General features: G+C 45.8%; 1 protein-coding gene across 1 annotated transcript in view; it reads left to right on the top strand.

Moving 5' to 3' along the window:
* Positions 1 to 23203, top strand: part of NF1 (neurofibromin 1) — a 246119-nt gene that overhangs the window by 61532 nt on the left and 161384 nt on the right. Inside the window, exons 26-30 of the mRNA XM_070932037.1 lie at positions 8479 to 8660; positions 8752 to 8963; positions 10932 to 11093; positions 12164 to 12267; positions 13805 to 13940. Of these exons, the coding sequence (XP_070788138.1) occupies positions 8479 to 8660; positions 8752 to 8963; positions 10932 to 11093; positions 12164 to 12267; positions 13805 to 13940 (796 nt within the window). The remainder of the gene's footprint in view (positions 1 to 8478; positions 8661 to 8751; positions 8964 to 10931; positions 11094 to 12163; positions 12268 to 13804; positions 13941 to 23203) is intronic.

The following is a 23203-nucleotide window of genomic DNA, read 5'->3' as shown; positions in this document are numbered from 1 at the left end:
TTAAGAGTGGTGGGCCTATTTATTTTGCTGAGGAGCCTCGCGCCCCCACCTCTGCGCTTCTGCGGCTGGCTTCTGCTGCTTATTTGGAATTGCCTCGTGGCCACTCTGCGCAATTTAATTGGATTGCTGGCTGCGCTCTGCAGCTGAGGGGCTTCGCGCCCCCCTCCCCCCCCCCCTTCGCTTCTACAGAGGCCCTGATCCGGAGGCCTTCAATTCTGCCAGTGGAGCTTTACGCCCCCTCTTATTGCAGCCATTGTGGTTTGGGTCCTGCCTGCCTTACAGACTAGTGGAGCTTCGCGCCCCCGCTTGTGTTCTTGTCTTATAACGGTCACAAGTTGTGGCCTTGATTGGTCTATTGGCTGGATTGATTAATATTCTTCCTCCTGAGACGCTTCTACAGGCCCTCTTCCCTCCCACACCTTTCCAGGCCGTGGAGTTGCTACGCTCCCTTCTGATATCTCTGACCTTGGTTTATAATAATTACTGACAGTTTATTCGAAGCTTCCTTGTGTGGAGTTCCTTTCGCTCCCTCTTATTTATTCAGAGTTGATAAGTGAGACACAGTCTGGTGTGTGTGGGGTTACCTATCTTATTGGCTCCATGCCTAAGGCCCTTTCTAAGTCTAAGCACGGCCGTAAGGCCAGTGCAGGTAAAGTTGGCCAATCAGACTCCACGTCTGTTACCCAGCATTCTGCCATGGAGGATTCCAGATCTCATGCTAGAACTTCTCAATCCTCACGTTCTCATCACAAGTCGTCCACTCGTGATGTGTCATCCTCTTCTTCTAAAGTGGAAAAACGTAGAGACAAAGTTTTGACCAGGTTATGTGATAAGGCATGTGCCCAGTTGCCTCCATCCACTCTTCAACCTCCTGCCTCTTCTGATCAACCTCCAGTCTCCGTTCATTCGCCTTCTCCTGACCAGCTTTCCCTGCAAGATTGTCCAGTGACTATCTCTGAGGAAAATTTGTGGGGTCCTGACTCTGTTTCTCAACAGCCGGTGCCTGATCCAGCAATAGTACAGGAGGCTCCTTCATCTGACCCTGTTCCTGGCCGCTCCTTGGATCCTTCCATTCTTCCAGATCAGCTGCAACAAATGATCGAGGCGGCGGTTCAACGGTCCTTGGCCGCCCGTTCGGACCTATCCAGTCGACATGGTTCGATGAGAGAGACTTCACCCTGTTCGGCTGGTCGTAGTGACGAAGGATGTTCACAGTCTGTTCGCTCCGCTTCGCCTACTTCTTCCCATTACAGCCATCCTTCAGCCTTCATCGATGAAGGAGATCCTGATTCCGACCTGTCGGAGGATGAGAACCTTCCCCCGGATCAGCCGGCTTTCACAGGTCTCTTTCCTCAAGCCTTGTTTAAATCGTTGCTCTTCAAGGCTGTCAATACGGCCCGTTTATCCTCTCCGAATGCGGATCCTGTTCCTCCCTTGTCTTCCTCTGGATCTCTGGACCCGATGTTCGCGGAACCAGCTAGGCCTATAACATCCGTTCCCACTCCTCCCCTCTTTCTGGACGTTGTCAAACGACAGTGGGAGTCTCCGGCTTCTGCTTCCCTACCTTCAGCTAATGACAAGAGAAATTTTCAAGTTTCCTCGGATCTGGAGGCTCTTCTTCAAATTCCTTCAGTGGATGCCCCGGTTGCAGCTCTTCTTCCTAACTCCAATGTCCCAGGCGAGCCGGACGAAGGCCTCCGTCCTGATGAACGCAGATCTGATCAGGTTCTTCAAAAGACCTTTCAAAGCGCCTCCTGGGCGATTAAAGCTACCACTACAGCATCCTTCTTTAATCGAACAACGTTGCTTTGGCTGCGCCAGTTACAAGATAAGCTTGCCCCCGGAGATGCTCGTATCAGACAAGACTTGAATAAAATCGTAGCTGCCGTCCAATTTTCAGCTGATTCTACTCTGAACGCTGCCAGGTTTTCAGCGAAATCTCTAGCTTCATCAGTCACGGCTAGGCGTTTGTTGTATCTCCGTCACTGGCAGGCTGATGCCAGACATAAGTGGCGATTGGCCTCGGTCCCCTTTAAAGGCACAAAGCTTTTCGGAGATGCTTTAGATCCTTTCCTCACAGAAACCAGGGACAAAAAGAAGGTTTTAGCTGCTGTTTTCCGGAGAGGAGCGCCCCGTTTCTCACCCTACCCTTCTCGTTCTTACTCCAGAGGTGCGGATGGGGGGTCCTCCTCTTCTTCTCCTTTTCCCACCTTTAGGAGGGATGGGTCTTTCAGCAGGCAGAGGGGTTCCTCCGATAGATCATTCAGAGGACGTCCCTTTAACTTTAAGCGGCCCTTTTGAGGGGGAGGAGGTCGTTTCGCCCGTCGCCGTCGCTGATTGCCCTTCGGATCCTCCCATTGGCGGTAGATTGGGTCTCTTTGCCGCTATCTGGGAAGAATCCTCCTCGGACAAGTGGGTCCTCGCCACTTTAAGATCCGGCTTGGCCATTGAATTTGTTGCCCCCCCCCCGCTCACCTTTGTCCGCTGTCCGATTTCTCGTAATCCAGTCAAGAAGTCCCTTATGGATTCATCGGTTCAGCATCTCCTGACCATCAGGGCTATCCAACCTGTGCCTCTCGGTCAGGAGGGTTCAGGATTCTATTCAAGGGTGTTTCTAGTCCCTAAGTCATCGGGGGGGTGGCGTCCCATTCTGGACCTCAAACGTTTAAACAAATATGTTGTGTACCGAAAATTTAAAATGCAATCATTAAAGTCAATTCTGGACGGTGTTCGGAGGGGCGATCTCCTCTCCTCCATTGACCTAACCGAGGCCTACCTTCATATCCCTATCCTCCCTTCCCATAGACGGTTTTTAAGGTTTTGTTATGACGGGGCTCACTACCAATATAGGGCTCTCCCATTTGGCCTTTCTTCGGCCCCCCGCACCTTTACGAAGGTGTTGGCTGCCTTGGCGGCTCATCTCCGTGTCCGTTCAGTTCGTCTCCTGTGTTACTTAGATGATATTCTTTTGTTGTCCCCTTCTGTACAGCAAGCTGTTTTAGATATTCGTCTGACGGTTGAGACTCTGGCAGCTCACGGATTTTCTGTTAATTTGGAAAAGAGCCATCTCTCTCCCTCCACTAGATTAGTGCATTTGGGTGCCCTGATTGACTCTGTTCAGGGCAAAGTTTTTCTTTCTCCCGACAGACAAGCTAGTCTAAGGCAGTTGGTTTCCCGGGTTGAGGGGGGTCGGGTGGTTTCACCCTATGTTTTGTCTCAACTCTTAGGTAAGATGATATCTGCAATAGCTATTGTTCCCTGGGCTCAACTGCACGCTAGGGAACTCCAATGGTTTCTCTTACCCTTGCAGAAGACCGGCAGGGGCACTTCATCGAAGCCGATCCCTCTCCCTCCTGCGGTACGAAGATCCCTTCGGTGGTGGCGCTCCCCCGCTCTCTCAGCAGGTTGCTTCTTCCTCGAGCCCGCGAGGGTGGTGGTGACGACAGATGCCAGCCTCCTGGGCTGGGGAGCCCATTGCCAGGGTCAACTGGCTCAAGGGACATGGAGTCCCTCGGAAGCTCGACATCCCATCAATTGGCTGGAACTGAAGGCGGTCTTCTTGGCTCTAAAGTCGTTCCGCAGTCTGGTCGCCGGAGCTCATGTCCTCGTCCTCACGGACAATGTCGCCGCAAAGGCTCATTTGAACAAACTGGGGGGCACCAGATCGAAGTCTCTTCTAACCCTGGCAGTCGCGTTGGGCATCTGGTCAGAGCGTCACCTGTGTTCCCTTCGGGCGGAACACATCTCCGGGGTTCAGAATGTTCAAGCGGACTGGTTGAGTCGCCGTCAGATAGACAATGCGGAATGGCGTCTCCTTCCGCTCCTCTTCCTGGAGCTGTCTCTTCGCTTCGGCCATCCTGTGATCGACCTGTTCGCGACTCACGAGAACTCTCAACTTCCGCTGTTCTTCTCGCGATACCCTCATCCTCGAGCAGCCGGCGTAGACGCTCTGCGAACTCCATGGCCGCCGGGCCTTCTGTACGCTTTTCCACCGACGGCCCTCCTTCCCAGGGTCATACGCAAGATTCTATCCGAGCGAGCGGAAGTGATCCTTGTGGCTCCTCATTGGCCTCGGAGACCCTGGTTTGCGGACCTCGTGTCCCTATCGGTGACCCCATCGTGGCGCATTCCTCTCTCGGACGATATTCTCTCGCAAGGCGCCCTGAAGCACCCAGATCCGGCCTGGCTCAATCTAACCGCTTGGAGGTTGAGCGGTGCACTTTGAGGGAAGTTCAAATTCCGGCAGATGTTGTGCATACCTTACTATCCTCCCGACGGCCGTCTACGGAACGCATTTATTCTGCCACCTGGCGGAGTTTCTACAGCTGGTGTAGTCGGGTTGGTGTCTCACCCTTACAACCGTCTATTATACATATTCTGATGTTTTTGCAGAAGGGTCTCGCCCAAGGTCTCTCCCCCAACACTCTCCGCCGTCACATTGCAGCATTATCTTCAGTACTTACCTGCGGCTCCTTGCCGTCTCTGGCTCATCACCCTTTAGTTCGGCGTTTTCTCCGGGGAGCAAAGAACTTATGCCCCCCTGTTCTGCATCGCTACCCGTCCTGGGATCTCCCTCTGGTCTTACAGTCTCTTACGAGTCCTCCGTACGAGCCACTTCGGACCACCAGTCTCAGACTTCTCACCTGCAAGGTTGCCTTCCTAGTGGCCATTACTTCGGCTCGCCGCATATCCGAGCTCGCCGCCTTGTCCACTCGTTCGGACCTTTGTGTTTTCCACGCAGACCGAGTGGTACTCCGTTTGGACCCGACATTCGTGCCAAAGGTGAATTCCGTCTTTCATCGTGCACAGGAGCTAGTTCTGCCAAATTTCTGCCCCCGACCTTCTCATCCTCGGGAACGTCGTTGGCACTCCCTTGATGTCCGGCGGGCCCTGCGAATTTATCTAAAGAGGACAGCCCCTTTCCGTCGTTCGGAGTCGCTTTTTGTCTCCTTCTTACCTACATCTCAAGGCAGTAAGGTCTCGTCTTCAACTATCGGCCGTTGGATTCGCCAGACGATTGCCACAGCCTATGACGTTAGATCCCTTCCGCGTCCTTCAGGTTTGACAGCTCACTCCACCCGAAGTGCAGCTACGACGGCAGCTTGGGCAACTCAGGCTTCCTTGCTAGAAATTTGTAGGGCAGCCACGTGGACTTCTCCTAGCCCTTTCATCCGGCACTACAAACTCGACCAGTTTGCGTCGGCCGAAGCCTCCTTTGGTCGCCGGGTTCTACAACGGGTTGTTGCCGGAGAGGACAATGCGGTCCAGCGTGATCCCCCCCTGACATCGGGACAGTGAACTTGGGTATGTCCCACGCTGGCTGCTGTCTCCACTCTCAATGGAGAAGGATCGTTGGTCTTACCTGATACGTTCCTTCTCGTTGAGTGGAGACAGCAGCCAGACCCTCCCCTTTTTGTCTTTGAGCTGGACTCGGCATGTTTCTGTCTTTCTATCTTGGTTTCTTCTTGGTCCCACACACCGAGTCTGTCTTCAGTCTTCGCCAAAGCTGGCCTGCCCGGCAACAGAGGCGGGACTAAGAATAATTGGCAGGCTCAGTCCTTCTAGCTGATTGGATGGGCACTACCCACGCTGGCTGCTGTCTCCACTCAACGAGAAGGAACGTATCAGGTAAGACCAACGATCCCTCTCTCCTTCGTCTCGACCTTCGAACCGCTACACCCCGCCGCAGGGAGGCGGAGCCGGTAAGATGGTTCCGCCCCAGGCGCCTGATGGAACCTGATAGGTTCCAGATGGAGCTTGGGCCATTCCCTGAGGCTCTGGCACACGCCTCGACTGGAGACCTAGTGGCCGCCTGGGACAGGGCGGCCGCTGGAGCTCTGGATCGGGTCGTGCCTTTGCGGCCTCTGACCCGGCGCCGATCTCATTTAGCTCCTTGGTTCACTGAGGAGCTGAGGGAGTTGAAGCGCCGGAAAAGACGCCTAGAGAGTAGTTGGAGGGCCAGTCTTTCTGAATCTGACCGGACACTGGTAAGATCTCATATTAGGAATTACCTAGTGGCGATAAAAGCAGCGAAATGTAGCTATTTTGCTGCTCTTATTGCGTCATCAGATAATCACCCGGCCGCCCTGTTTAGGGTGACCCACTCCCTGCTCCACCAGGAAGCGCGGGAGGACCCCTTGGAGGGTAGAGCCGAGGATTTTGTTCAATATCTGTATGACAAAATCACTCAGATTCGGGAAGATTTGGACTCCGACTGGGTAGTCTCAGGGGGAGGGACTGGGGCAGGTCTTGAGAATGTTATCTGGGATGAGTTTGATCCTGTGACCCCTGAGGACGTGGACAGGATTCTGGGTAGACTGAACGCGACCACTAGTTTATTGGACCCGTGTCCCTCCTGGTTAGTGCTGGCTTCTCGGGAGGTGACAAGAGGCTGGTTCCAGGGGATTATAAATGCTTCGTTGGGTGAGGGTGTCTTTCCTGCCGCCTTGAAAGAGGCGGTGGTGAGGCCTCTCCTCAAGAAGCCTTCCCTGGACCCGGCAATGTTGGTAAATTATCGTCCGGTCTCCAACCTTCGTTTTGTGGTGAAGGTTGTTGAGAGAGTGGTTGCGCAACAGCTCCCCCAGCACCTGGATGAAACGACGTATCTGGATCCGTTCCAGTCGGGCTTCAGGCCCGGGTACAGCACGGAAACGGCATTGGTCACGTTGGTTGATGATCTCTGGAGGGCTCGGGACAGGGGGTGCTCCTCTGTCCTGCTCCTGTTAGATCTCTCAGCGGCTTTTGATACCATCGACCATGGTATCATGCTGCACCGGTTGGAAGAGTTAGGGGTGGGAGGCACTGTGTTGCGGTGGTTCTCCTCCTTTCTCTCTGACCGGTCGCAGTCTGTGTTGACAGGGGGACAGAGGTCGACCCTGAGGCCCCTCATATGTGGGGTGCCGCAAGGGTCGGTCCTCTCGCCTCTCCTGTTCAACATTTATGTGAAGCCGCTGTGCGAGATCATCCGTGGTTTCGGGGTGGAGTACCATCAGTACGCTGACGACACCCAGCTGTACATCTCCACCCCGGATCACCCCAACGATGCCCTTGAAGTGATGTCCCGGTGCCTGGAGGCCGTACGGATCTGGATGGGGAGGAACAGGCTCAAGCTCAACCCATCCAAGACCGAGTGGCTGTGGTTTCCGACGTCCCGATATAGTCAGTTGACGCCATCACTGACTATTGGGGGCGAATCATTGGCCCCCACAACTTGGGCGTCCTCCTGGACTCACGGCTGTCTTTAGAAGAGCATTTGACGGCCGTGACCGGGAGGATTTTTTATCAGGTTCGCCTGATTCGCCAGTTGCGTCCCTTTCTGGATCGGGACTCGTTACGCATGGTCACTCATGCCCTCGTCACCTCCCGCCTGGACTATTGTAATGCTCTCTACAAGGGGCTCCCCTTGAGGAGCACCCGGAGGCTCCAACTGGCGCAGAGTGCAGCCGCGCGGGTGGTAATGGGAGCGACATGGCGCTCCCATGTAACACCTCTCCTGCGCGAGCTGCACTGGCTCCCAGTGGTCTTCCGGGTGCGCTTCAAGGTTTTGGTTACCACCTTTAAAGCGCTCCATGGCTTAGGACCTGGTTATTTACGGGACCGCCTACTACCACCAATAGCCTCCCACCGGCCAGTACGCTCTCATAGAGAGGGACTCCTCCGGGTGCCGTCAGCCAAACAGTGTCGACTGGCGGCCCCTAGGGGGAGAGCCTTCTCTGTGGGGGCACCTACCATCTGGAATGAGCTCCCCCCGGAGATACGGAGGATCCCGGATCTGCGCTCCTTCCGCCGTGCTGTGAAGACCTTTTTATTCCAGCAGGCGGGCTTGGCCTAATTTCTTCCCTTTTTAAATATGTAAATTTTAATCTGTTTTTAAATTATTGGGGTGTTTTAATCTGTCTGGGCCAAAATGATTTAATCTGATTTAATCTGGTTTTTAAATTTTTTGTATTTATGTATTTTATTGTTGGCTGTTCACCGCCCTGAGTCCTTCGGGAGTAGGGCGGTATACAAATCAAATAAACCATAAACCAAACCATAAACCATATTTCAGGGTTCAAAAAAAAATATAAGACAGGGTCTTATTTTTGGGGAAACACAGTGATAATAAAAAAAGAAAAGAAAGAAAAACAACTGAAATGACTGTGGAGATTCTCAATCAAGTCATGGTTATCCCAAATGTCCTTTTTCCAAAAGGCACTTGGACTTTCTTGGTGTTTTCTTTGAAAACATTTCACTTCTCGTCCAAGAAGAACTGAAGAATAAGAAAAATAACAATAAAAAGCTAGACTTTTTTTTTATATCCACTGTAAGAGTAGATATCCTGCAAATGAACTTGGGGATGCATGTCTGAATGCTGAATATGTCATGTACAAAGGCATCTATTTTGCTGATAAAATGTTTGAGGTTACCACTTTTATTGATTATGAGAAGATCTTCCAAGAGCGATGCAAACCTTTTTTTTAAAAAATATACATTTAGGTACTTCACCCTGTTTATGAACCTCCTTAATGACTGCAGTGAAGTGGAAGATGAGAGTGCACAAACAGGCGGGCGGAAACGTGGGATGTCTCGAAGGTTGGCTTCCTTGCGGCACTGCACCGTTCTGGCTATGTCAAACTTGCTCAACGCAAACGTGGATAGTGGCCTTATGCACTCTATAGGTAAAAATGAATGAGCCTTCTCCTTTACTTTGTGGACTTTGGAAATGCAAAACTGTACTCAAACTCTCCATCTTTTGTTGTTGGTTTCTAGGGTTAGGATATCACAAAGATCTCCAGACGAGAGCTACGTTCATGGAGGTCCTCACCAAAATTCTGCAGCAGGGCACTGAGTTCGACACCTTGGCGGAAACTGTGCTGGCGGATCGGTTTGAGAGATTGGTGGAGTTGGTCACCATGATGGGTGACCAGGGAGAATTGCCCATTGCTATGGCCTTGGCAAACGTGGTGCCTTGTTCCCAGTGGGTAAGATGAATTTCACTGTCGGTGGCTCCTTTATGGCCTTAAATTGGTGAATGTTGAATGTGAGTTACAATTGTGTTATATACAACGGGGACTGGCAAAAGGGAGACAAAAAGGATTCCTTTAGGACAGGGCAGAGGTGGGTTTCAGCAGGTTCTGACCAGTTCTGGAGAACCGGTAGCGGAAATTTTGAGTGGTTCAGAGAACCAGTAAATACCACCTCTGACTTGCCCCGCCCCCATCTATTCTCTGCCTCCCGAGTCCCAGCTGATCGGGAGGAAATGGGGATTTTGCAGTATCCTTCCCCTGGAGTGGGGAAGGAATGGAGATTTTACAGTATCCTTCCCCTGCCCTGCCCACCAAGCCATACCACGCCAACCAAGCCACGCCCACAGAACCGGTAGTAAAAAAATTTGAATCCCACCACTGGGACAGGGGTGTCAAACTCAATATGATTGAGGGCCGCATCAGGGTTGTGTTTGACCTCGGAGGCTGGGCAGGGGTGTGGGCGGGGGTATGGCCATGGTGTCGGCACCTGTGGTGGCCAAGTGCTAAGGCAGGACTTCCCTGAGACCCTCCCTCACTCTCATTATAACCTTCCTTCCTTCCTTCCTTCCTTCCTTCCTTCCTTCCTTCCTTCCTTCCTTCCTCCTTCCTTCCTTCCTTCCTTCCTTCCTTCCTTCCTTCCTTCTCTTTGTTTTTCTTCCCTCTTCATTTTCCTTTCTTCTTTCCCTTTCCTTATTTTGTTCCTTGCTCTCTTCACATCTTTCCTTCTTTGTCTTTCCTCTTTCCCTTTCTTCTTTCCTGTCCCTTCTTGCATGCTCAAATGCAAAAGGGAAAACATTTCTCCTTTTGTTTTGTTTTTAGTTTAGTTTTAGCCATGCGCCGCCCCCCCCGCCCCATTTTCGGCCTGGCTAGCCGCCTGCAGCCCTCTCCCAGTGAAAATGGATTCCCCCCCCCCTTTCAAGCTCCATTTTCACTAGCAGAGGCACTGCGGGCCAGTCCTTTTCTGTTTCAGGCCAGATCTAAGCACCTGTGGGCCAGCTCCAGCTCCCGGGCCTTGAGTTTGACACCCTTTCTTCAGGAGGTCTACATTCCAATGACAGAGGCTTTTTGTTTCTTAACAACTTAATAAAAGGAATATCTGCAAAGTTTTATTTTAAGAGACAGATTAAAAAGAACTGACCTGAATGGATATATTTGAGCTAATTCTGAAATGAGTTAGACGTTGTTTTTATTAGAGTAGTCCTTGATTTATAACTGTAATTGACCAGAGAATTATGGCTGTAACTTGTCACTTGTGACATTCGTTAATTGGTTCACTGCAGAACTGCCTCCGATTTTATTTTATTTATTTTTTTTGCGGCTGGTATTAAATGAACTCTACAGTTGTTACACAAACACCTCAGTGAACCCATTTTTCCAACGGCTGTTTTCTGCCGGAAACCAGAAGTAAATGCTGGAAACCTGCAAAAAAGGTTGAAAATCCTGGTCATGTGAGTGCAGAATGTCTATGGAGATTCTCAGTCATCCAGGTGCTTTTTCAAGAGCTGAAGAAGCTTCTTGGATGAGAAGCGAAATGTCTTCAAAGGAGAAACAAGAAAGTCCAGTTCCCTCTTGAGAAAGCACCTTTGGGTGACTACAGAATACTGCAAATGGCCATAAATGCAAGCTGGGTGCCAAGCACCCCAAATGGGATCCTCTGGCTGCAGAGTGTGTCTGCCTGGCCATCGGAACTTCAAAAACAGGTAATAAGTAGCTCTGGCAAGGACTATCGGAGCTTCAGGTGGTTGCTAAGTGAATGGGCATTAAACAAGGATATATTGTAATTGTAATTCCAGTCTTGTTAACTGTATTGGCTTGTAGTTTTGAATGCTGCACGAACCCATCCAACTGTGGCTTATTCAGCGAATCAAGAACAAAACCTAATTTAAAACTCTTTCTGTTTTTCTTCCTTTTTTCCCCCCGAAGGATGAACTAGCTCGTGTCCTCGTCACCCTTTTCGACTCGAGGCACTTGCTTTACCAGCTGCTCTGGAACATGTTTTCTAAAGAAGTGGAGCTGGCCGATTCCATGCAAACGCTCTTCAGGGGAAACAGTCTGGCTAGCAAAATAATGACTTTCTGCTTTAAGGTACATTTGACCTTCAAATCTGGTTTTGACGTGCAGAGTGATTTGGGGCAAAAGGTTAAGACACAGCAAACCAGATGGACTTGGAAAAAATTGGCCTTCCCTCTTAATATACAGGTTTGAAGTTGTAACTGTTGTCTGAATCATTGGCCACCTTCAGTCTCAAGAGACTATGGTATCGTGCTCTGGAAAGAGGTCCTAAAACAGCATCTGGTGTTACTAGAAAGGCCAATTCGAGAGTGGCAATCCCTTCCACACTGAGGGCAGATACATTCTGTCCCCTGCCCAGTCCCCAGATTTCGCTGGTTCCGGGACTGCCTCAGCCTGCCGAACAAGTGTCTCTTCGAATTGGAGAAGGCCATGCTGTGTCTTTAGCCTCCAAGCTGAATGATCGGAGGTCAAGGTTTCCCAGTCATTAATGTCCATTCCCAAGGCCTTTAGATCCCTCTTGCAAATATCCTTATATCATAGCTGTGGTCTCTCTCTAAGGCGCTTTCCCTGCAGTAATTCTCCATACAGGAGATCTTTTGGATCTCCTGTATGAATGAAATCATAGTAAAATGATTCTCCTTTGTCTGAACTAAATCATAGTAAAATGATTCTGTATGCTGATTTTAACTACTACACAGAATTCCCAGCCCGACAGTTATTAAGGATGCAGGCAGACTTTTTAAAAATCCAGTTTAGGGTGGCATGCTGTCTTTTTTAATGCCTAAGTGATAGCTGTCAAGATTTTTTGCTGCAGCAGTTTCAGTTTTTAGATTGCCCCTGGACCTCGTGATTTCGGGGTATTCCCCTTTCTTTTTGTTCTCGGCTCTGCTTGCCGGATTTCCCAATCAGCCTCTTTTCCTTGTGTGCCAGTAGGAAAACTGTATGCTACTGAAAACTTGCATAGGAAAAAGAGATCTCTGACCACCTCCCTCCACAAGAGAGGCTTTGCAGATGTTAGGTACAAAAGCATGAAAAGGAACAAAATGGTCAAGATATAGTAAAAAGCTAAAGGTGGGAACGAGCTTATACTTTTTTTTTCTCGGCTGAAACCAATTTGAACAGGGGTAAACTCTCTCATGCAGGTGTATGGTGCAACCTACCTACAGAAGCTTTTGGAGCCTTTATTAAGAACTGTAATTACATCCCCAGAATGGCAGCCTGTGAGCTTCGAAGTGGACCCTACAAGGTTTGATTTTGGAATAGTGATGGGGAGAGGAAGGGCGGGCCAGAGGAGAAGGAGGGCAAAGTTTGTACTCTTTCTTATTTTTCCTCCTCTTTTTGTTTTTCTCCCTGGTTTTGAAGTTTGAATAATAAAGGTCTTTATCTCTGGATTTTTGTCAGAAAGAGGCAAGACATGAGCTTTCTTTCAAGACTATTTTTTTCAACACTTTTTTTAATTCCATGCCCAGCCAGGTGTTAAGGGTTTTCTAAAAGGCCAACAGGATTGTCTGGTAGGATTGTTGTGAGGAAAAATAAGAGTTAGGAGAAGAGCATTCTGTCTATCATAGCGTTTCTCAATCTTTTAAGATTTGTGGACTCCCAACTCCCAGAATACCTGAGCCAGCATGGCTGGCTGGGGTATTCTGGGAGTTGAAGTCCATAACACCTTAAAGTCATCAAGATTGAGAAACACTGGTCTGGATCAGTGTTTTTCAACCTTAGCAACTTTGAGATGTGTGGACTTCTGCTCTCAGAACTCTGGCTGGGGAATTCTGGGAGTTGAAGTCCACACATCTTAAAAGGTGCCAAGTTTGAGAAAGGCTGATCTAGATTACATTCTCTAATCAACACCTGGAGCCTCCCTCTCCTGTATATGATGGGATGGATAGAAACGGAGAAAAACAGCCTCTTTCTTGGAGCAGTTATTGAATGCACTTATTCCTTTACTGCCATGTTGAATTTTTGCTACCTACCATATTTTTCGGAGTATAAGACGCACCTTTTTCCCACATAAAAGGGGGTGAAAATTTGGGTGCTTCTTATACACCGAATGTAGCCCCTCCTACCCACTGCCCCCCACCCTTTGGCCTCTGCCTCCCAGCAATTTACCTCCAGCAAGAAGAAATAGCCCATTTCGGTTTCAGCACAGCCTAATTAGCACAAGTTGATTGTTTACGAATAGATAATGGTGAAGACTCAATCCTCTGATAATGGATGATCCAGTTGGAATCTTGAATGTGGACTGGTGATGGTGAACTTTTGACACCTGTGGCCTCTGGACTCGCTGGAAATCCTGCAAGAGGGCCTTGTCCCTATGGGTCCTCTGAAGCCTCCAAAAGCCATGTGAGCATTTTAACCTGATTTTCGGAGGCTCCAGGGGCCTTCTGAGAGCAGAGCTGACTTGTATGACTTTCAGAGGGTCTGATGAGGCCTTGTTTGTCTAGGGTGTGTATATCTTTGCCTGTGTGACACACCAGCCGAGTCAAGGCAGGCATTTTCTGGATTTTTGACATGTCAAGCTCAAAACGTTCGCAATCACTGATAGAGTTACCATCCAGCGTGTTGGAATTGCAACTCCCAGACAATTCAGCCTGGCAGCTTGGCAATCCTGTTGTTAATTTCTACTCTAATTCCAAGTCTGCCTCCCTTCTGTGTTCTTTGTAGCACTAAGCAGGAGAGAACTATGGCTGCAGTGTGGATCTTGCAGAAGCCACACACCTGAGCCATTTTTTTTAAAGGGAAGCCAGGGAGCTTGGGAGAGCTATCACAGGCTTGTCTTACAGGTTGGAATCCAGTGAAAGCCTCGACAGTAACCAGCGGAGCCTTCTTCAGATGACTGAGAAGTTCTTCCATGCCATCATCAACTCTTCCACCGAGTTCCCACCCCAGCTGCGGAGTGTTTGCCACTGTCTCTATCAGGTATGAAGTAGTCCTCCGGTGTTGTTACATTGGAAAGTGGGAAAAGACTAAGCAAATTTGCCGTTACCTTTAGAATAAACCGGAGACAATGAAATTTAGGAAGCCTATCGAGGGCTGCAGGATCCAATCCAGGTCGGTCACGGGGATCAGAGATTTTATCTTCCGAGCTTTTGGACTCATGCTGAAGCTTATCCTCGGGGAACTTTTTCTGTGTGCTCTGGGCTGTTCTCTGTGTGGTGAATTTCCCTGAGGATGGGCTCCAGCGTAAGTCCAAAAGCTCGGAAGTCACAACCTCTAATCACAGTGACTGACCCTGCAACATTACCCTGGGACACTTATATTCACCTATCCAGGACTCTCTTGAGAACAAACAGCTGGCTCAGGGAAATTGTTCTGACCTAGGCTTCCTGATATAGTAAAAAGCACACTATTAGTCCCTCAAACCCCCCCTTTTTTAATTTTAATGGTTGTGAATTCCTTTCATTCACAGCATGTGCTGACTCACCAAGAGTTTATAAATAGTCCAACAGAAGTCTGCCACAGTCCTTCGGATAAGGCTGGTAAACACCCACCTTTATCTTCTTTGACACGCTTCCAAAGACCTAATTGGCAATTATCTTGGCAAGGCCACACGGAAACACGGAGTCAAAAACGGAGCTTCAAAGTACAGACACCATCCACAACGTTGCTTCCTGCAAAGGCCCATGTGCCTTTGCTCTTCCTTTATGTCTTATGGGAGGGGCCAATCATCTCCAAGCCTTACTCCCAAGTCGTCCCTTTTGTTTTAACTGTTCTTGCCTTCTGGCAGCTCTGCGCATGCGCACACTAGGAACAGGCTCCCCCTGCTCCTCTGCCTCTCTGGAGGCTCCGGAGTCCGCACATAAGTCCTAGATGGCCCTGGGCCCATCTCTGCCTCTGATGCAGAGTCCTTGTCTGAGCCTTCCCCAGACTCCAGGACTGGCCCACGATCCTCCCCAGCCTCCTCACTGTCCGAATCTGCTGCCAGCTCCGCAGGCTGCTGGCAGACCACAACAGAAATGCTTATTCATTGCTCATCATTCTTCTGCTTTGTTGTTGTTTTTTTTAAATCCAGGCATAAGTCACCTGAGGCTGTCCACTTATTCCTGAACTTCCCCAGATATCATTAAATGTAAATTCCTACAATATTGCCCAAAGCATTAATGAAAATTGTAGTTGAGCACTGTGGGATGCCACAGATCATCTGCCCCTTGTTGGACCTACACTATAATGTTAGTGATGTAGGTTGTGTTCCGTCTTCTCACTTACTGACTGTCATGTTTGAGACCTAATGAGTCAGATTCATGGCTTCCTCGGGAGAGACATTGGAGCCTAATTCAATGGTGGAGAACATTTAGTCTTCCCTGTAGTTCTCACTGTTCCCAAACCTCAAGGAGCAAGGATTTCCCTTCATGCTGCTCTGATTTCGGATGTATTCAAAAAATGGCTGGACCTTTGTCCACTTCCTAAATGTTTCTATAAGAGCAGACTTTCCTGTTCTCCCCTTTGGAAGGCAGAGGGATGAGACTTTTCCTAAACTGTGCTGATCTTCCAGGATGCTTAGAAAGCAAGAAGAACTTGTGTAGATGTTGGGGTGTGCCATATATTAGCAGGGGTTTCCTTTCTCCAGCTCAGTGTTTCTTCCAGGCATGGCACAATCTCCCATATATTCAAAAACAAACTATTCTCACTGTCTTTCTGAATATTTGGGTGAAGACATTCACCCATTTGCAGGGGAGACATTCACTCCTTGAAGCCAAGTCCAGGAAGAATCACCTGGAACCCATCCTTTTGCATTAAGAGGGATATGGCTGGCACATAAATAAAGTAAAGGTAAAGGTTACCCTCGTACATATGTGCTAGTTGTTCCCAACTCTAGGGGGTGGTGCTCATCTCCGTTTCAGAGCCGAAGAGCCAGTGCTGTCCAAAGACATCTCCGTGGTCATGTTGCCGGCATGACTCAAAGCCAAAGGCGCACGGAACGCTGTTATCTTCCCACCAAAGGTGGTCCCTATTTTTCTACTTGCATTTTTTTTGAAAAGTTTTTTTTTTAAAAAAAAAAACATGAAACATAAAATACATCTTTTTAGAGCAAGGATTTTATCCAGTATAAAATAAATACAATTACTCACATTCCCTCAACCAATTGTGTTCCAAATTTTATTCATTTACCTCTTTTAAAAAAAAAAAAGAAAAAAAGAGAAAAAGAAATCTTATTCTAAACATTTAGATTTTGAACGTTCCACTATGTCACCCTAAATTCTAAACAATTATTTCCAAATAGACATCATTCCAAATCTTTGTCATTTTAACAATCAATATTTCATATATATTCCTCATTTCTAAGACCCATTACATCGAGTCTATATTGTACCTCTTTTAAATGGCAATTAGTATCCATAATCTTGACAAAGAGTATTTCCCTCCTCTCTTAATTATTTCTAAGTCAGTCAACATTTCCATCTAAAATTTGTCACTCCCAAAATACTTTATTTTAAAGTCTAATATTTAACTGATTCATAATAGCTATTTCCCAACAGTGTTTTCCGCCACTTCTATCTCTATTTATTTAACTGGTTCACAGTTTGGCTTAACTATTCTCCAGTATTGTCTCTTCCACTTCCTCCTGAGTTTATTTTTTGGCTGGTTCGCAACTTAATCAGTTGCTTTCCAGCGATGCTTTCCTCCACTCCTGACCTTACTTATTTGAGCTGGTTCAGAGTATAATTTTAACTGCATACCAACATTATCTCCTTCAATCCTCTTAAATCTATTATGAAGCTGGTTCGCAACTCAAATAGTTGCTTCCCAGCAATGCTTCCCTCCACTCCAACCTCTATTTTTAACTGGTTCACAACTATATTTCAGTTGCTCTCCAGGTATATTTTCCTCCACTCCTAACTTTTTATTTTTGGCTAGTTCACAGTTTTGCTTTAACTGTTACTAGCGTATGCTTCCCTCCACTCCTAACTCTAATGGCTGGTTCACAGCTTTACTTTGGTTGTTTTCCAGCCCATGCTTTCCTCCACTCCTAACTCTTGTTTTTATTTTTAACTTGTTCCCAGTTTTGCCTTAACTGTTCTCCATTATGATGCTTTCCTCCACTCCTACCTTATTTGTAAGACTAGATCACAGCTTTACTATCACTGTTCTCTAGAATCATGCTTCCCTCCACTCCTAACTTCATTTGTTTAACTAATTCATAACATTTTATTTTAATTATTGTCTAGCTTTATGTTTTCCTCCATTTCTACATCTCTTATTCAATTATTTAACTTTAAATTAATTCACAATATATTACTCATATTCATTTTTAAATCCATTCTCCTCCATGTCTTTAACTGATTAAAAATAAAAAAGTATATCGACAAATATCTTAGCTCCTATTCTCTCCTAGGCTTTCTCCTGTGCCATATTTATTTCCAATGAATATCAACATTTTAAATCACTTTAAAATCAATTTTTTACAATTTTTAAGTCTAATTAATTCTTCTTAATATCCAGTACCTTAGAGAACATTTTCTTCTAAATTATTAGGTCTGTAAATAGGGCTTAAAAATTCCAAGTTTAAAAAAGTATTAAAACATCCAAAAATCATAATTTTCAATCATTTATACTCATTTTTTCCAAGTCAAATTGTTGTATATTCATAAAATCAACTTATATAAAAATAATAGTGAAAAAAGAGAGAGAATAGTAACAATATTAATAATACTTAAAATAAAAACAAAAGAAAAAAACAAGAATAAAAATAGGAAAGAGAATAGAAATATAACAAAAGAAATTGAAAAGAGAATTAGAAAAAATAGAGAGGGGGAAAGGGACAAAAGGAAAAAAGAAAAAGGAAAAAAAAATAGAATTGAGAGAGAGCCCAGAGAAGAAGGAAGGTATCTCCTAAAATTATTCAAAGATCAAACTCCCAGACACCATTACATCCATTTAATTCAAACTATAGTATTTCGTTATCTTGTTACTTTATATTCCATTTTTTCCCCCTTCTCCAATCTATCTGAGTATATTTATTTTCCATTTCAATGTCCTCTAAATTGTAAGTTCTATAAAGTTACTTCTGAATTGACTATTCCATTTATGGTATCATCATATTCTTCTTTTATTGCCACGCCCTTTTTCTCTTGTTGCCATGCTTAATAAATCAGTTTTCATTATTTCACTTAGTTTCTTCTTTCTGGTCTTCAATATCCTCCAATACACAGATTATATGTCCAAAGTCAAGCCTCTTGAAATTTTTCTCAAAATAATCCACTTTTAAGTAACAAGCAACAAAGTTTCTCTTTCAAGTAACAAGCAGTCTGGAATTTACACTTTCATTTTCAGCTGGCAGCCATCTTTTCTTTTAAAAGCATATTTATTTCCTCTTCTCCTTCCTCTCTCTCAAACGTAATCGAATCTCGTTTAGCCACAAGAAATATCCAGAAAAATAAAACAATAAAACCAAATCTGTAAAAAAAAATCATTTCCAAAAAGTCTGTAATTAACGCTATCTGTCAACAGGTCTTTTCTCCACCATTCATTTGAGTCTTTTTGCCCCGATGTTTCTCAGCCGCTGTTAAGGCTGGGGCACACTTTTTGTAATCCAGCATTTACGGGCAGTTCTCGCCTGGGCAGAAATCAACTCACTTGGCTTTCAAACTCCCTGCTCCACTCTGTGCTTCTCGCTTCTCCTCCTCTCCTCCAGCAGGATCTTTGTTCCCGGTTGCCGCGGTTTCAGGACAGCCGCCATGGCTGTCATTCCACTGCTGCCGGCGTGAAGGGAAAGCCTCCGGCCCTGGGGAACCTGCCCGATCCTCTCGGCCGTCCAAGGGGTCCCTTCTTGTCCCCCTGTCCCTTCAAGACAGGGGAGGTCCGAAGACCTGTCGGCGGCAGCTTGGCAGACGGGGTTTTGGCAGAGCTCCGCGGAGCTCGCCATTTCCCCGTCTGGATCCCCGCGGCGCCAACTGGAAGTCCTCCATTTTTTACAAGCTTTCGAACTGCTAGGTTGGCAGAAGCTGGGACAAGTAATGGGAGCTCACCCTGTTACACAGCACTAGAGATTCAAACCGTTGAACTGCCGACCTTTTGATTGACAAGCTCAGCGTCTTAACCACTAAGGCACATAAATAGCAGGATGTAAACTCTTTGGGACTAGTAACCTTTTATATACTGTACCTGGAAGCTGTTTAGGGTGAGAGATTCAGTTGACATTTCCCCACAGGTTTGAAGTCAAACTAAAGGTAAAGGTTTCCCCTGTCAAGTTACGTCTGACTCTAGGGGGGCAATACTTATCTTGGCTTCTTAGCCGAGGGAGCCAGCATTGCCTGAAGACACTTCTATGGTCATGCAGCCCACATTGCTATATCCCAAAAGTACACGGAATGCTGTTACCTTCCCACCGAAGTGGTACCTATTTATCTACTCACATTTGCATGCTTTCAAACTGCTAGATGGGCAGGAGCTGTCCTGGGATCTCACCCTGTCACACGGTGCTCAGGTCTCGAACCTGAGCTGTCACTTTCCAGCTGACAAATTCAGCATCTTTAACCACTGAACCATCATGCCCCTTCGAGGTCAAACTATTTGGTTCCTTTTTTTTGTTTGTGCGCTTTAAGACAAGACTATTAGGTTAATACAAACTGGAGGTGGAATGCAGCTAATTTATATCTGCCATTTTTTAAAAGAAAAGGGGTGTTTTAAAATTCAATAATGGTTTTGTCTTACAGCCTTTTTAGCATTTCAAAATAGCAGAGGTAATTTTCCCTCTAGTTTTTGTTTTGCTTGGTTGTTGTTGTTGTTTTTTGTTTTGTTCTGTTTTTCCAGCAAGAAAATTCCCTGTTTGGTTGTCAATTAGTCGTTTTATTAAGAGTCACCAAAGTGGGATGGACCCTGGGTTGTAGTTCAATGTGTCAAACCTGTGTGCTGAGGTGGACTTTAAAGCATGTAAAATGTTCAAAGTACAGAAGAGAAATTTCCCACATTCTCGATTTGGAACAAACATTCTTCCTTTCATCATTTTGTCTCATACTTGATGAAAAAATGGTCCATTTTGGACCAAAAAAACGGCACATTGTTCTGTTTAGTTCTGTTTACAACTTGGAACAAGAAGGCTCTTTTATTTGTTTAGTTTTGTGTACTAAATGTTTTGCGCACAGCCAAAGCTCCTATACTGGATGCAGGAGCTTCTGTGTTTGTTCCTCCCAAAGTTTTATATGTCTGAAACAGAAATAGTATGCTCAGGGGGATCATAGGATAATGGGATTATCCCATCTAAGTAGGACATGGCATAATTGAACACTTCTCTTCATAAACGCTTCCGTCTCACAAAATGAAAGGTCTAATAATAGGCTTAACTACAGACCTTTCTTTCCTTTTTTAAAAAAACGTTGTTAAATTTCAACAAAAGAAAATATAAAGGAACTGAAAAATAGGAATTACAGAAGCTCAGAGGGGAAAAGGATAACTTGAGGTAGGTAAATTGAGGACCCAGTTTGTGGGGGCAATAAGCTGACTTTGTATAAATATACAAAAATATGAAGGCTATTGCTTAACGCATTGTAAGCCACCCTGAGTCTCCGGAGAAGGGGGGCATATAAATCAATTAAAAAAAAAAACTTCCAATTTTATCTGGTACAGAAGCAAATATAAAATACATTAATCTCTTACTCTAAAACCAACCATAAAACACAGTGTTTCTATAATCCTAAACAGTTCTGATCATCAAATCCTCAAAATTACACTTTCTTTTCTTTCCGTGTCGTGCAGAAAAATTCCAAAAAAGATTACCAAGGTAGACAAGGTCTTTTCTTTAATCAAAGGAGACAATTTTGTAGCCTTTCTACCTCTGTGTACAAAAGTCTCACTGCTGTTGTCATACATAAAAACAAAAATCCATGTTTTCTTTCTTGAACTACAGTTTTTCTGTACAGCTGGATGTAATGTTTTTGGTTCAGAAGCAGAGGCTTAAAACACAGGTGGGCTCTGCCTTTCATTCAGAGAGCGCACAGATGGTATTATATGATTCTTCTGAGCACAGTACTGAAAGGAAGAGAATAAGGCATGATATACAGTACTTGGATGTTAAATTATGTCACCTCTTTTTCCCTGCCTCTACCCCCATCCATACTGGATGTACAGATAATCCTTGACTTACGACCTCAATGGAACCCCAAATTTCTGTTGCTAAGTGAAACAGTTGTGAATTCTGCCCTATTTTACGACCTTCCTTGCCACAGTTGTTGTGAATCACTGCAGTTCTTAAGCTAGTAGAATAGAGCCGAGGTGGCGCAGTGATTGGAAGCCTATCCAATTCGGAGTAATCTGTGTTAGTTACTCTAATAGTAATTATAGTACTAAATAGTAATGTGCTAACTCTAACCAAACTGAATTGAAGAAGCTTCTTGGTAGGATGAGAAGCTAAACGTCTTCAAAGAAAAACAAAGACCACTTGCCTTTTGAAAAAGCACCTTTGGGACAACCATGACCTGGGTGACTGAGAATCACCATAAACAACTCTTAACAAAACTTCTAGCCAGTTCCTATTATAGAGCTTTTTTTTATCACATGGTAAAGTTGATGGATGTTGGCAATGATCCAGCAGCTTGTATGGTGTTGACTTGTTCCTTGCCTCCTTGTGCTAAGGACTCTTGAAATTACCCTTGAGTTCTAAGTGGAGGATGAATTGATAAAACAAATGCTCTTTGACCTGGATACTTCTTGAGAACACACAGGTGTGTTGAAAGGAATGAGTGATCCTCAAAGCCAGAGGTTTGAAGCTGATATTTTTCTTTATTGAGTCAGTTCAGCCTTTTGGCTCTAGCAAGCACTCCGAGCAATTAACAGCATTTGAAAACGGAAGCAGAATATTCAATTTAAAAATGCACCTTTAAAATTAGGAATGTAAATTCTAAAGTCAAACGAGGTGCATTCTATAGGCAGAGAAAACATAGGTGTTTAGTTCCTCTTGGCAGACCTTTGATAGGGAGGATGACTTCTGCATGTTTTGAAAACCAGATTCATTCCTACAAAAAAAGGAACTTGGGCCTTAAGCCAACTGAGGCCTTTGAAGGTAGGTACCGATGACTTAAGTTGGGCTTCCTAAGCAGCTAACAGCGTAGAATTACCCTGTTTCCCCGAAAATACGATCTACCCTGAAAGTAAATCCTAGCTTAATTTTTACATGTGCGCCCAACAGAAGCTCTACCCCCGAAATAAGCCCTAATTAAGATCCCACCCATTTCAGAGTGCACGGGTAAAAATTAAGCTACGGTGGGGGTGTGGGGTGGTGGAGCTGCCCTACTACTTACTTTGGACAGTTGTAGCCAGGCCTTGCACACACCGACACCTGCCTCGCCGGCCCATTTCTTTTGCTGCCGGCAAGGCTGGCAAGACTTTCCTGAAGGCCTCTGTAGCTGATAACAAAGCTCCGGCTCTGTAAAGCCTTGCCGGCCACAGAAGAAGAAGTTCCTGAAGGCCTCTGACAGTGAAAAGGAGGCCAGGGGTGACGAGTGCAAGTGAGGTTAGTCAGTGGATGATATCCCCCCAAAATAAGACCTGGTGCCTTTTTTTGTGGCAATAAATAAATAAGTAAATAAATAAGACAGGGTCTTATTTTCAGGGAAACATGGCACACTTTTGTTATTTTGTACAACTGCAACTTCCAGTTTGTTTCCAAAGATATTTTCATAAAAGTCCCTATTTCAGTATCTACAAGATTCAATGAGACCTGAGTGTACAGATGTGGGAGTCGAGCTACAAATCATAAAAATACATCTGATGGTTGATTTTATGTATTTATTTATTTTTGTAATGAGTCTATCTCCCAATCCTTGTCTGAATGTTGGAATGAAGATTATAATATCTGAAGATTATGACAGGATCCTCATTCATTTTTTTTGGCTTTCTACCGTACAATCTGCATGTATGAAATGGTATGAAAAATACACCAAAGCAGCTTTATTTTATTAGGGTTAAAATAATGCCTCTCAAGGTTTGGAAAATACTTGAGGCTTACAGCCAGTTTTGTGACTGGTTGGAAAATGACTTTGGTAATCATCCTTTTTTATTGTTGTCTATTACTCAGCCAAGCTTATTCTGCTGTCTCAGCAGATGTTTCAGTAAAAGACACTGCAGAACCATAACTCTTGGGCCTCACACCATTTGAGATAAGCTTGCCAAAGCCTGCTGCGCACGATTTTGTGTAGATGGATAGAAGAGAAGTAGCACCTTCACAAGCCTTTGCAATTTGGAGACAT

The sequence above is a fragment of the Pituophis catenifer genome, unplaced genomic scaffold, assembly GCF_029215685.1.
Source record: "Pituophis catenifer annectens isolate HBS135680 unplaced genomic scaffold, rPitCat1.0.hap2 SCAF_1, whole genome shotgun sequence".
NCBI classification, from domain to species: Eukaryota; Metazoa; Chordata; class Lepidosauria; order Squamata; family Colubridae; genus Pituophis; species Pituophis catenifer.
This window is presented reverse-complemented; position numbering and strand designations above follow the sequence as displayed.